The sequence below is a fragment of the Symphalangus syndactylus genome, chromosome 14, assembly GCF_028878055.3.
Source record: "Symphalangus syndactylus isolate Jambi chromosome 14, NHGRI_mSymSyn1-v2.1_pri, whole genome shotgun sequence".
Lineage (NCBI taxonomy): Eukaryota > Metazoa > Chordata > Mammalia > Primates > Hylobatidae > Symphalangus > Symphalangus syndactylus.
Window position 1 is genome coordinate 86,620,503 of NC_072436.2, and position 15,374 is coordinate 86,635,876.

A 15,374-nucleotide genomic window follows, 5' to 3' on the forward strand; every position below is an offset into this window, starting at 1 on the left:
AAATGAAAACACAACACATACCAAAACTTATGGGATGCAGCAAAAGCAATTCTAAGAGGGAAATTTATAGCAATAAATGGCTCTATGTACCAAGAACCAGTTTGGTGGAAGACAGGAATGGAGCAGGTAGGGTTTCAGGATGAAACTGTTCCACGTCAGATCATCAGGCATTAGTTAGGTTCTCATAAAGAGTGAACAACCCGTATCCCTCGCATGCGCAGTTCACAATAGGGTTCACTCTGCTATAAGACTCTAATGCTGCCACTGATCTGACAGGAAGTGGAGCTCAGGTGGTACTGCCACTCACCTCCTGCTGTGTGGTCCAGTTCCTAACAGGTCACAAGGGTTGGGGACTGCTGCAGTCTATCAGAAAAGAATAAATATCACAAATAATCTAATGTTATACCTCAAAGAAGCAGAAAAAGAAAATGCCCAAATGTAGCAGAAGGAAAAAAATGACAAAGATCAGGGCAAAAATAAATAAAATAGAGACTAGAAAAACAATAGAAGAAATATCAATGAAACCAGCAGTGGTTTCTTGAAAAGATAAACAAAATTGACAAACCTATAGTTAGGCTAACCTAGAAAAAAAGTGAAAAGAGTCAAATAAATAAAATCAGAAATAAAAGAGGAGACACTGTGATTTATACCACAGAATACAAAGAATCATAAAGATTAGTACGAACAAACAACCATATGCCAATAAATTGAATAATCAAGAAGAAATGGATACATTCCTAGAATTTATCCTACCACATATAACCTACCAATACTAAATCAAGAAGATATAGATAATCTGAACAGACCAATAATAATTGAATTGGTAATTCAAAAAGATTGCATCAATAATACAAAGTTTCCCATCAAAGAAAAGCCCAAGACTGGAAGTGTTACTGATGAATTCTACCAAACATTTAAACTAATATCAATCCTTTTTGAACTCTTCCAAAAAATCGAAAAGGATGAAATACTTTTGAACTCTTTTTATGAGGTTAGCAAAGCCAGACAAGAATATTATGAGAAAAGAAAATTACAGGCCAATATCCCTGATGAACATAGATGCAAAAATCCTCAACAAAATACTAATAAGCCAAATTCAACAGCACATTAAAAAGATCGTTCACCATGATCAAGTGGAATTTATCCCAGGGATACAAAGATGATTCAAGATATGCAAACCTATAAATGGAGAACACCATATTAACAGAATGAAGGATAAATACTATATGATCACCACATTAGATGCAGAAAAGGCATCTGATAAAATTCAACATTCTTTCACTAATAAATTAAGTATAGAAGAAATGCATATCAACATAATAAAGGCCATATATGTAAAGCCCACAGCAAACATTATACACAATGGTGAAAAATTGAAAACTTTTTCTCTAAGATCAGGAACAAGACCAGGATGCCCACTCTCATCATTTCTATTTAATGTAGTACTGGATGTCCTTGTGGAGCAATTATGTAAGAGAAAGAAGTAAAAGGCATTCAAATCAGAAAGGAAAAAGTTAAAATTGTCACTGTTTGCTGATGACAAAAACCATAAAGACTCTACCAAAAAACTGTTAGAAGTGATAAATAGTAAAGTTGAAGAATACAAAGTCAACACGCAAAAATCAGTAGCATTCCTATACACTAGCAACAGACTGTCTAAAGAAATATAGAAAACAGTCTCATTTACAACAGCCATAAAAAAAAAACAAAAAAAACCTTAGGAGAGTAAGTTTAACCAATGAGATGAAAGCTCTATACACTGAAAAATATAACATTGATTAAAGAAATTGAAGAAGACACAAATAAATATAAGGATATTCCATGCTCATGGATTGGAAGAATTAATATTGTTTAAAAGTTCAACTACGGGCCAGGTGTGGTGGCTCACACCTGTAATCCCAGCACTTTGGGAGGCTGGGGCAGGCAGATCACGAGATCAGGAGATTGAGACCATTCTGGCTAACACAGTGAAACCCCATCTCTACTAAAAAATACAAAAAATTAGCCGGGCGTGGTGGCAGGCACCTGTAGTCCCAGGTACTTGAGAGGCTGAGGCAGGAGAATGGTGTGAACCCAGGAGGCGGAGCTTGCAGTGAGCCAAGATCATGCCACTGCACTCCAGCCTGGGTGACAGAGCAAGACTGTCTCAAAAAAAAAGAAAAAAAAAAGTCCATACTACCCAAAATGACCTTCAGATTCAATGCAATCCCTATTAACATTTCAATGACATTTTTCACAGAAATAGAAAAAGTTATTTTAAAATTTATATAGAACCACACACACACATGAAAAAAAAAAAAACCACCCTAAGTAGCCCAGGCAATTTGAACAAAAAGAACAAAGCTGGAGGCAACATTCTACCTGACTTCAAACTGTATTACAAAGCTGTAGTAATTAAAACAGCATGGTACTGACATAAAAATAGAAACATCACCCAATGGAACAGGATAGAGAGCCCAGAAATAAACCCACATATTTACAGTCAATTGATTTTTTTTTCAAAGGTTCCAAGAACACACCATGGGGCAAAGACAGTCTCTTCAATAAAGAATAATGGGAAAACTGGACATCCACATGCAGAAGAGTGAGATTTGACCCTTATGTCACACTTTATACAAAACACAACTCAAAATGGATTAAAGATTTAAACACAAGACCTGAAACTGATTTAAAAAAAAAAAATACTATAAGAAAACATAGGTGGAAAACTGTGTACCCCATAATTATATATGATTATAATTTTGAAAAAATACATTTTAAAAAAAGTAATCAGTCTCATAATTGACAAAACTTGGAAGAAACCAGCTGAGCATGGTGGCTTGAGCCTGTAATCCCAGCTACTTGAGAGGCTGAGGTGGGAGGCTCACTTAAGGCCAGGTTTTAAGACCAGCCTGGGCAACACAGCAAGACCCTATCTCTAAAAAAATAAATAAAATAACAAATTTGGAAGCAACCAAGGTGTCTCTCAATAAGTGAATATATAAACAACTTGTGGCACACCCACACAATGAAATAATATTCAGCAATAAGAAGAAATGAAATGTCAAGCCACAAAAATATATGAAGGAACCTTAAAGACATATACCTAAGTGAATGAAGCCAATGTGAAAATATATGCTATATTATTCCATCGATATAACATTCTGGAAAAAGCAAAACTGGGGAGACAGTAAAGACATCAGTGGTTGTCAGGGGCTAGAGGGAAAGAAGGAGGGATGAATAGGCAGAGCACATGGGATTTTTAGTGCAGTGGAACAATTTTCTATGATACTGTAATGGTAGACACATGCCATCATACATTTATCAAAACCAGTAGAATGTACGACATCACAAGTGAACTCTGGACAGGCACAGTGGCTCATGCCAGTAATCCCAGCACTTTGGGAAGCTGAGGTGGGAGGACTGCTTGAGCCCAGGAGTTTGAGACCAGCCTGGAAAACATAGCGAAATCCCATCTCTACAAAAAATAAAGAATAAAAAAATTAGCTGAGCATCATGCACGTGTCTTTAGTCCCAGCTACTCAGGAGGCTGAGGCGGGAGGATCACTTGAGCCCAGGAGTTCAAGGTTATAGTGAGCTATGACGATGCCACTGCACAGCAGCCTGGGTAACAGAGCAAAACTCTGCCTCAAAAAAAAAAAAAAAAAAAAAAAAAAAAAGAGTTAACCCTAATGTAACCTATCAGCTTAGTTATTAATAATATATCAATATTGGCTTATCAATTGTAACAAATATACTACATAATGCAAGATGTTAATAATGGGGGAAACTGAGGGACCTAGGGAAGTGGGTGTGAGGAAATACATGGAAACTCTGTAGTTTCCACTCAATTTTTCTGCAAAGCTAAAGCTGCTCTAAAAAAGAAATCTATTAATTTTTTTTTTTTTTTTGAGACAGTCTCGCTCTGTCGCCCAGGCTGGAGTGCAGTGGCGCAATCTCGGCTCACTGCAAGCTCCGCCTCCCGGGTTCACGCCATTCTCCTGCCTCAGCCTCTCCGAGTAGCTGGGACTACAGGCGCCCGCCCCCACGCCCGGCTAATTTTTTTTTTAATATTTTTAGTAGAGACGGGGTTTCACCGTGGTCTCGATCTCCTGACCTCGTGATTCGCCCGCCTCAGCCTCCCAAAGTGCTGGGATTACAAGCGTGAGCCACCGCGCCCGGCCAATCTATTAATTTTTTAAGTAATTAGTTGCTACCCGAGAAAGCTGACTAAAGAAAAAAAGATAAAAAGTAATTAGTACTGCATTATGCATTTCTTTTATTAAATATGATTATCTTACTAAATGCACATATATAAAATGTGAGCTTTAAAGTAAAAACTATACCCTTAAGTCATTTAATATAGATCTGTTATGTTCTAAAGGAAAATAAATGATTTAGTATTTGAGGTCTAAAGCCTGGTGTTAGAATTCCAACTCTACTGTAGATATTTTTCACGTTCCTAGTTTTCCATTAGCGTAATTTATATCAATTAGACTAAACTATTCTTTTTCCAAAATTACAGCTCCTCAATGAATTTTGTTCCCCTAAAAAAAACCTTCTATATTTCAATAGAACATCCAATGGAACCTTTCTTAGTAACCCTATCTATTTGTGTAAAAAGGAACTTGATGAATAAAGTATAAAAATATTAGCAAAGGCCGGGCGTGGTGGCTCACGCCTGTAATCCCAGCACTTTGGGAGGCCGAGGCGGGCGGATCACGAGGTCAGGAGATCGAGACCATGGTGAAACCCCGTCTCTACTAAAAACACACAAAAAAATTAGCTGGGCGTGGTGGCGGGCGCCTGTAGTCCCAGCTGCTCGGGAGGCTGAGGCAGGAGAATGGCCTGAACCTGGGAGGCGGAGCTTGCAGTGAGCCGAGATTGCGCCACTGCACTCCAGCCTGAGAGACAGAGTGAGACTCCGTCTCAAAAAAAAAAAAAAAAAAAAAAAAAAAAAAAAAAAAAATATTAGCAAAGTACTTTGAAATACTCAGATGAAAAAGCAAGGAAAAGCTAGCCACTCTGGTTGCACAGACATTCACGCCACTAATGGTCTGCTGGAGAAAAGTTATTTTTAAAAATATTAAATAACTTTGAATCTGACAGCACCTAATTGTTCACAAAATCCATTGTTGCATTTCAATTTACTATTGTAACAACTGGAAATTCCAAAAAATGTCAATTCATAGTTAAGGCAGAAAGGTGTTCAAATTTCTTATTTCACACAAATGTCAAGTATTTTTTTTTCCTAGAGAGGAATTATTTTATTGTAAGCGAAGGCTATTTATGTTACGTTTACTTATTATGTTAGTTATATTTAGCATCTAAAAAGAGCCTATTTCTAATTGGTTTCTCTACTTATTGACTCCCTAATTTAGTTTTCCCTTTAGGCCACTACCATGCCTAATTCCATGGGCTTTTTTTTTTAATTTTATTATTATTATACTTTAAGTTTTAGGGTACATGTGCACAATGTGCAGGTTTGTTACATATGTATCCATGTGCCATGTTGGTGTGCTGCACCCATTAACTCGTCATTTAGCATTAGGTATATCTCCTAATGCTGTCCCTCCCCGCTCCCCCCACCCCACAACAGGCTCCGGTGTGTGATGTTCCCCTTCCTGTGTCCATGTGTTCTCATTGTTCAATTCCCACCTATGAGTGAGAACATGTGGTGTTTGGTTTTTTGTCCTTGCCATAGTTTGCTGAGAATGATGGTTTCCAGTTTCATCCATGTCCCTACAAAGGACATGAACTCATCATTTTTTATGGCTGCATGGTATTCCATGGTGTATATGTGCCACATTTTCTTAATCCAGGCTATCGTTGTTGGACAACAAATGTCAAGTGTTAATATCTATGGAAGAGGTAAACACAACTCTATTAGTGAGTATCTCTATTCTAATTCTAACTCTTGAACTATGAACACATTTTAAGTACATGCACAATCATCAGCTCTGTATAGAAACACAGAATCTGCCGGGCGCGGTTGCTCACGCCTGTAATCCCAGCACTTTGGGAGGCTGAGGTGGGCAGATCACGAGGTCAGGTGATCGAGACCATCCTGGCTAACACAGTGAAACCCCATCTCTACTAAAAATACAAAAAATTAGCTGGGCATGGCAGCGGGCGCCTGTAGTCCCAGCTACTTGGGAGGCTGAGGCAGGAGAATGGTATGAACCCGGGAGACGGAGCTTGCAGTGAGCCGAGATCGCACCACTGCCCTCCAGCCTGGGCGACAGAGCGAGACTCCATCTCAAAAAAAAAAAAAAAAAAAAAAAAAAAAGAAAGAAGGAAACACAGAATCTGGCCAAGCGCCGTGGCTCACACCTGCAATCCCAATACTTTGGGAGGCCGAGATGACCTCAGGTCAGGAATTCGAGACCAGCGTGGACAACATGGTGAAACCCCATCTCTACTAAAAATACAAAAATTAGCTGCGTATGGTGGCCCACGCCTGTAATCCCAGCTACTCGGGAGGCTGAGGCAGGAGAACTGCTTGAACCCAGGAGGCAGAGACTACAGTGAGCCGAGATCACGGCACTGCACTCCAGCCTGGGCCACAAGGCGAAACTCTGTCTTAAAAAAAAAAAAGAAAAGAAACACAGAATCTTAGCTGGACAGGACCTCAGAGGACATCTAGTCTAACATACCATTTGATGAGTTAGACCTTCTACAACACCCTTGGCTTGTCTGACAGCTGTTACACAGTGAGCAGCAAACTATTTTCTATAGAAGGCCAGATGGTAAATATTTTAGGCTTTGAGGCCATCCAGTCTTTGTTGTAACAACTCCACTCTGCCCATGTACCACAAAAGCAGTCATAGCCAAAACATAAATAAATGGGTGTGGCTGTGCTGCAATAAAACTTCACTTACTAAACTTGCAAAACAGGCCGTGGGTTGCCAATCCCTAATCTAGACTACTCCTAGGTATTGATAAAATTTCCACCATTATATACATTTAATGACTTTACAGGAAAACTTGTTGTCAGGGTGAGCTGAAATAAGCAAATTCAGCAAATTCACCCATTGCTCCAATCAAGATTATTGCCTTCTGGAACAAGAGAGAACATTTACCCTTTCCCATGTATCAGCCCTTCAAATACTTGAAGGAAGCTATCATGATTCCAAGTATTTTTTCTCCAGCTAAATTCCCCAATGCCTTCAAGCATTCCTTGTATTATGACACAGTTTTCCAGGCCATGTAACCATTTCATCATCCTCTTATATACATACACCAGTCCTTTAATAATCGTTTGAAGTGCAGAGGACTGATACATGACATATGGTTTAAAAAATATGTAGCAATCAAGTTGTAATTTTAATTTTAGAATCTGGCTGTCTCCAAATACAAGTGTTTTATTTTACAAAACTACCACTGAGTCTTTATGAAAAATATATTTTCTGAGAACTATTCAAAGGCTTATGCTCAGTGTCACAACACTGTACATTAATTTAACATGATTACTAAGAAATAGAAAATATTCTTAATTTTGCAAAAAAAAAGGTAGACATAATAAAACAATAGATTCAAAACAGTCCTTATGCATCAAAAAATGTTGACAGAACTTACCTCCGCAATTGGAATAATATAGTACAATTTGCAAAAGAAAGTCATCATTCTTTCTGAGAAAATAAAACATAGAAGGAGAAGAAAACACACACATCCACAGTGTGTTCTTGGATGCTGCTGGCTTGTTAGTAAAGACAGAGCAGGGCTGCTATAATCACAGCCAGGCCATCTCTGAATGATGGTCCCTGTTGTATTCCACATTTTCATGGCTTGGGAAGAAACAAACCTGCGGTTTTTTTAAAGGCAATTTAATTCAGATTTCTGCAACTTATTGTCATTGCATTTAAAAAAAAAGTTTTCTCTTTTTAAAAATAGCTATAAGAAAATAAGGCCCATGCCCAGCTAATTTTTGTATTTGTTGTACAGATGGGGTTTCACCATGTTGCCCAGGCTGGTCATGAATTCTTGAGCTCAAGCAATCCATCTACCTCACCCCTCAAAGTGTTGGGATTACAGGTGTGAGCCATTATTCCTGGCCTGGCACTATTAGGTTGGTGCAAAAGTAATTGGGGTTTTTGCCATAACTCTTGTACCAACCTAATATACAGCTACAAATGTGCCACACTGAGTCTGACTTTGCAACTATTTTTGTAACACCTCTTACTGTGATTCAATTTCTTGATAATTCAGTACCTTAAACAATATATTGCACTAGAAGAATAAATTCATTTTTTAAAACCTAAACATTTAACATCACAACTTATAAAGTAGGTTAAGCTTAATTTACATTCTCGTGTCTTCTTCCTGCTTGCCTGTCATTACACAACTTCTCACTGGATAATCCCATCCATGTATGTGGCTTCAAACACTATCCACATACTGATGACAAATTAATTTCTCTAGCCCAATTTCTCTGCAGAGATGACCCATTTATCTAGGAGCCTAGTGGCATCTCCATGTGATCAGTCCAACTGCCACAAGACAACATGTACAAAGTGGAGCATATGGGTCATAACACAGTAGCAAATATTTATTGATTATTACTACATGCCAGGCACTGCACTAAGTGCTTTATATGGATTTTCTCACTTAATTTTCACCATGCAGTTATACATGGCATGTTTATCTTCTTTCACCTGAAGCCCCATTAAAATGATAGCATCAAAATATGAAAGATGTAACAGACATTGTTCATTGACTACCTAGTATACACCCATCCCCATCCCCTTCTTCCTGGCCAAGAGAATTTTTTTCAGGGCATAAATAAACCAAGCCAATTTCTCAGTCTCCCTTGTAGCAAGGAGTAAGCATATGACCCTGTTTGAGCCAATGGAACACAAGTAGATATCTGTTTGGGGTGGGTCAGGAAAAGCAACACAATCCTTTATTCATTCCTGCCTTAACTGTGGATATTATGTGCAGCTACACTTTTCCTTTTTTGACCATGAGGAAAAGGCCAAGGCAATCACAGAGACATTGGTCCAGACATTATTGAGCTACTGAACTAAGGCGAGTAACCATCTGCCTCCAAACTTCTTATTACTGAGAAAAATGAACCCATTTTTTTATATCCATTTTTAAGTCCAGTTTTCTGTTAACTTGTAGCTGAAAATATTCCTAGCTGGTACAAAACTATAACCTGAACAAGAGGTTTCAACAAATAATTAGTAGGAAAACAGAGGGGTCGGGTGTGGTAACTCACGCCTGTAATCCCAACACTTTGGGAAGCCGAGGCAGAAGGATCACTTGAGGCCAGGAGTTCAAGACCAGCCTAGACAACATAGCAGGACCCTGTCTCTACAAAAAATTAAAAAATTAGCTGGGCATGGTGGTGCACACCTGCAGTCCTAGCTACTCGGGAGGCTGAGGTAAGAGGATCACTTGAGCCCAGGAGATCAAGGCTGCAGTGGGCTATGATTGTGCCACCCACTCCAGCCTGGGCAACAGAGCAAGATCCTGCCTAAAAACAAAAAGAAAGCAGGAAAGCAAGTGGAGGAGTAACTGTACAGTAAACCAAATGACGTTACAGACTAAGTGCCTGCAAAAATAATGAGAAGCAAGTCAGCTCACCCCCATGGACCTCACAGAAGACTCGGGATTTGGAGACACCACATACTGCAGAAGACAGGACACATAGATCTGACATTTAGAGATTCACTAACAAAAATGCCAGTTCCCCACCCAGTCACCACCATTCCTCAAGCCCAAAAGTCTACATATTGGAAAATTTCCTCAAGTTCTGCTTATTGTTGGCTGTTTTGATTCATGACCAAGTTACTGAAAATATGATGGTAAGGAAAGCCAGCAATATAAAAGATAAGCAAAACAAGCAAACGGGAAAAAAATGGAAAGAAGAAGAGAAGGAAAAGAAAAAAGTAACTTAGAGGAAATAGAAACAATGCAAAAAGCAGCCAGGCACGGTGGCTCACACCTGGTAATCCCAGCACTTTGGGAGGCTGAGGCTGGCAGTTCACCTGAGGTCAGGAGTTCGAGACCAGCCTGGCCAACATGGTGAAACCTCCATCTCTACTAAAAATACAAAAATTAGCCGGGTGTGGCAGTGGATGCCTGTAATCCCAGCTACTCGGGAGGCTGAGGCAGGAGAATTGCTTGAACCCAGGAGGTGGAAGTTGCAGTAGGCCGAGATCACGCCACTGCCCTCCAGCCTGGGCAACAGAGCAAGACTCTGTCTCAAAAAAAAAAAAGGACAATGCAAAAAACAGAAGAATACTTTGAAAAGAAAAATACACATAATATCCTCAGAGAGATTTGGGGAAAACAACAACAAGAATGAGATGCTATGAAACAGAAACAATTAAGATAGAGCAGCAGAAACAAACAAAAATAATAGAAAGGTTGGAAGACAAAGTTCAGCCAATTTCCCACATAATAACATATGGAAACTAGGTGAGAAAAGTTTAAAATCAGGGGTCAGGCACGGTGGCTCACACCTGTAATCCCAGCACTTTGGGAGGCTATGGCAGGCGGATCACTTGAGGCCAGGAGTTCAAGACCAGACTGGCCAACATGGTAAAACCCAGTCTCTACTAAAAAAAAAAAAAAAGAAAAAAGAAAATACAGGATCAGATCCATATAGAAGTTCTAAAAGAAGAGGGTCCAAAAGAGATAGGGAAGGAAATTGTCAAAGAAAAAACATTCTCCTCCAAGTACATTTAAAGCAAAATTAAAACATGCACAAAGGCAGATGGTTGTGAAAATGGAGAATAGAAATAAGTGGAATATCTGACAAACTTTCTGAGGGAATAAACAGGTATAACTCCCAATTCTTTGTATTCGAATGACATCAAACCTCTCAACAGCAACACTATAAGTTATGGAACTATGCCTTCAAAATTCTTAGTGTGAGATTATTTTTGGCATAGAATTTTGTAAGTCAATCAGTCAAGCACAAGGGTTAATGAAGGCACGCAGAGATGCAAACTTTTTGTCTCTCATGCACCTTTCCTTGGGAAGCTTATAGAGAATTACATTTCTGCAAAATAAGAGAATAAATCAAGAATGATTAAAACATATGATTAAGGACACAGGAGCCTGCTCCACAGGAAAGCAGCAAAGAGAAACACCAGAGTGCAGTTGTGGAGTAAACTCAGACCCAGACTGGAAGACAGGCCTCCAGGAAAAAGCGTGACAGACAGGTTGTGTGATGCACTTTGACATTTGCACATAGATCTGTGTGGGATTTAGAATATGTATTAACGGGTATATAGAGTTTCTGTTTTCTGTATATAGTCAAACATTAGATTGAACAACATGAGATTGTTGTTTTTATAGATTAAAATATTGTCAGGTATTGATAGTTTAATATCATTTGACCAAATTTACAGGTGAGTAATATAATGCCAGAAATTTGCTTTAAATACCCTAACAATGACAAAAAAAAAGGTGGAGGAATATATGAAACAAGAATGTCTGAAAGTATACTGTTATTGAAAGTGAGTAATGGGCACACAAGCTTCACTGTCCTTTTTTCTCTATTCATGTATGTGTTTGAAAATCCCATCATAAAAAAATATAAAAAGAGAAAAGTATGGCAACACCAAAATGTACATTTTAATAATCTTTCAGACACTGAACTAATTCTAGGACTGCTTGCCCCAGCCTGTTTGGAAAGTGGGAAAAATCAGTTACTTCATTCAAGCAGTTTAATCAGGTATCCTTTTACTTGCAGCCTAAAGCATCCTAATTGAATCATATATCCTAACTGATCAATCCAAAATATATCATGTCATTTATCGTAAGGATTTAACAAAATTTTTTAGGTAGAAATCTTCTAGGCCTCGTTCTCAGATTATAATCAAATAAAAATAGAAATAAATAATAAATGATTACTTTAAAAGTTTTAACTGGGAATTTTACAAACACAAACTCAGAATCCCATTAGTTACAGTATTAGTTCAAAGAAGAAATAAAAAATGAAATTACAAACTATCCAGAAAGCAATGGAAGGAACATTTACTACCAAAACCAATGGAAAAGAAAAAAACTGTATTCGGGAGAAAATGCCTAATCACCTTCATTATTAACTTTAAAAAACTAAAAACAAAGGCAACTAGGACTCACATTGAAGACTTAGAGGAGCAACAAAGAAAGAAAGAAGAGGAAATTAATAAAGATGGAAGTTGAAATTAATGAAATGTAACCCCCCAAAAAAAATAATCAATAAATCTAAAAGCTGTTTTTTAAAAATATACCCATGAAATAGATAAATTCCGTCAGAGCCTGATTAAGGAAAAAGGAGGAGAAAATGAAGTTATACAAGATTAGGAATTTTCAAAAGGCATATAATCACAGATACAAGAGATTTTTTTTTTTTTTTTTTTGAGACAGAGTCTTGCTCTGGAGCCCAGACTAGAGTGCAGTGGCACGATCTTGGCTCACTGCAACCTCCGGCTCCTGGGTTCAAGCGATTCTCCTGCCTCAGCCTCCCCAGTAGCTGGGATTACAGGTGTGTACCACCATGCCCGGCTAATTTTTGTATTTTTAGTAGAGACGGGGTTTCACCATGTTGGCCAGGCTGGTCTCAAACTCCTGACCTCACAATCCGCCTGCCTCAGCCTCCCAGAGTGCTGGGGTTACAGGCGTGAACCACTGCACCTGGCCGAGATTTTTAAAATTATAAAATTTATCACAACAAATTTGAAAACCTAGAAAAATTGGATAATTTCCTAGCAAAATAAAAAGGAATCCAAGAACATCTGGAAAACTCAACTATATCAGTTACTTGCTGGGTGCAGTGGCTCACACCTGTAATCCTAGCACTTTGGGAGGCCGAGGAAGGAGGATCGTTTGAGCTCAGAAGTTCGACACCAGCCTGGGCAACGTAATGAGACCTCACCTCCACAAAAAAATGTTTAAAAATTAGCTGGATATGGTGGTGCATGCCTGTATTCCTAGCTACTTGGGTGGCTGAGATGGAAGCATCACTTAAACCCAGCAGGTTAAGGTTGCAGTGAGCTGTGATTGTGCCATTGCACTCCAGCTTGGGTGACAGAGCAAAACATTTTCTCAAAAAACAAACATACCAGTTACCACAGAGTAGATTGAAAAGGTGGTTAAAGGTCAACATTGAGAAGGCAGCAGGACCAGGTGATTTCCTAATTTGTTTCTGCTAACCTAAGAACAATAATTCTGATATTTTAGTTATTCCAGAATGAAGAGAAGGATGGGAAACTTCCTAATATGTTTTATGAAGCCAATAAAACTATAAAATCAAAACATGATAGAATACCCCCCCAAAAAAAAAAACTGGCTGGGTGCAGTGGCTCATGTCTGTAATTCCAGCATTTTGGGAGGCCGAGACAGGCAGATCAAGAGGTCAGGAGTTTGAGGCCAGCCTGGCGAATAAGGTGAAACCCTGCCTCTACTAAAAATATAAAAATTAGCTGGGAGTGGTGGCATATGCCTGTAGTCCCAGCTACTCAGGAGGCTGAGGCAGAAGAATCGCTTGAACCCAGGAGGCAGAGGTTGAAGTAAGCCAAGATCGTGCCATTGCACTCCAGAGTGGGTGACAAAGCGAGACTCCACCAAAAAAAAAAAAAAAAACCACCTTACATGACTTATATATATACAAAAGTTCTAAATAAAATATTGGCAAGAAATACTTGGCAATTCAGCAATAATTCAAAAGAATAACACACTGTAACCAATCAAAGCTTAATTCAAGGAATACTAGAGTAAAATTTATTGTGATAAAGTATATTTACCTAAAACCAACAGCAAACATCTTTTTACTAGGTGAAACAATAAAACTATTTCAAATAAAATCAGAAACCAAACAGGCATGCCTGCTATTGCTATTATTAAACATTGTCATGGCAGGTCTGACAAATGAAGTCATTGAAAAACAGATACACCATTTTTCTAATTGCATAAATGTATTCTTTAAAAACACAATAGACTATAGTTTTTAAAAAAAACTGATAGAATTAATAATATTTGATAAGGTAATACTATGATATACAATTAATATACAAAAGTCATTAGATAGTCCATATTTAAGCATGAACAACTAGAAACATAAATGGGAAAGAAATCCATATGCAATAGTGAAAAGGTCATTAAGATACTTAGAAATAAACTTAGCAAGAAAAGCACAAAAACCTATGTAAAGAAAACCATAAAATCATACTGAATGATAAATTTTAAAATCTAAGCAAATGGAACAACATCTGTGTGTTCTTAAATGGGAAGATTTAATATCATAAAAATGTCAGTTCTGTCTTTTTTGGGGGGCGGGGGGGGAGGACAGGCTACTCCCATTGCCCAGACTGGAGTGTGGTGGCGCAATCTCAGCTCACTGCAACCTCTGCCTCCCAGACACAAGCGAATTCTCCTGCCTCAGCCTCCCAAGTAGTTGGGACAACAGGCATATGCCACCAACCCCAGCTATTTTTTGTATTTTTTGTAGAGACAGGATCTCGCTGTGTTGGCCAGGCTGGTCTTGAACTCCTGACCTCAAGTGATCCGCCCACCTCAGCCTCCCGAAGTGCTGGGATTACAGGCAGGAGCCACCGCACCCAGCCAAAATGTCACTTCTCTTAATTTCATAAGAATGCCCAATTAAAAAGCAAATACAATAATGAGATCCTAAGACATAAAATGGACGTTAGGTAAAAATTGAAATCTAAATAAATAGGGATTTTAGTTAATACTAATGTATCCATATTGGTCCATTAATTGTTAACATATGTATCATATTAATGTAAAATGTTAACAGGAGGAAAATTGTGTGGGCTGTGTATGGAAACTCTCTGTATTATCTTCACAATTTTTCTGTAAATATAAAACTGTTCTCAAAAATAAAGTTTATTTTTGTAATCCCAGCACTTTGGGAGGCTGAGGCAGGAAAGTCATCTGAAGCCAAGAGTCATATACCAGCCTGAGCAACATAGTGAGACACTATCTCTACAAAAAAAAAAAAAAAAATACACACACACACACACACACACACAAATTAGCCAGCATGTGCACTCAGGAGGCTGACGTGAGAAGATCACTTGAGCCCAGAAGGTCAAGGCTGCAGTGAGTCTAGATCAGACCACTGCACTCCAGCCTAGGAGACAGAGCAAGACCCTTGTCTCAAAAAATAAATAAATATATAAAGTTTATCTTAAAAGCATATGTGTGAGACAATCACGTAAGTTTTTTTTTTAATAAACAGAATAGAATTCCAGTTAAATAGGTAAAAGTATCTTAAAGTTATTTGCCCAAGAAAGCAAATAAAAGAATCAAAAAGAACAGTGAGAGGAAATATACTGTAGAGATAGTATAATTAAATCAATATGGTATACTGATGTAGGAACAGAGAAATAGATCAGTGGAACAGAATAGAGAATTCAGAAATAAAATCCAGTTTA

General features: G+C 38.3%; 1 protein-coding gene across 11 annotated transcripts in view; it reads right to left on the reverse strand.

The window, feature by feature from the left end:
• The window catches only part of ACYP2 (acylphosphatase 2), a 330,224-nt gene that overhangs the window by 152,871 nt on the left and 161,979 nt on the right, over window positions 1–15,374 (reverse strand). Inside the window, exon 4 of one of the 11 annotated variants that reach the window (XM_055240453.2) lies at window positions 13,675–15,070. The exons of the other annotated variants lie outside the window; for them this stretch is intronic. Within the exon in view, the coding sequence (XP_055096428.1) occupies window positions 15,046–15,070 (25 nt within the window). The 3' untranslated portion in view covers window positions 13,675–15,045. Of the gene's footprint in view, window positions 1–13,674; window positions 15,071–15,374 lie in introns of those variants that run through there. 11 annotated transcript variants of the gene reach the window in all.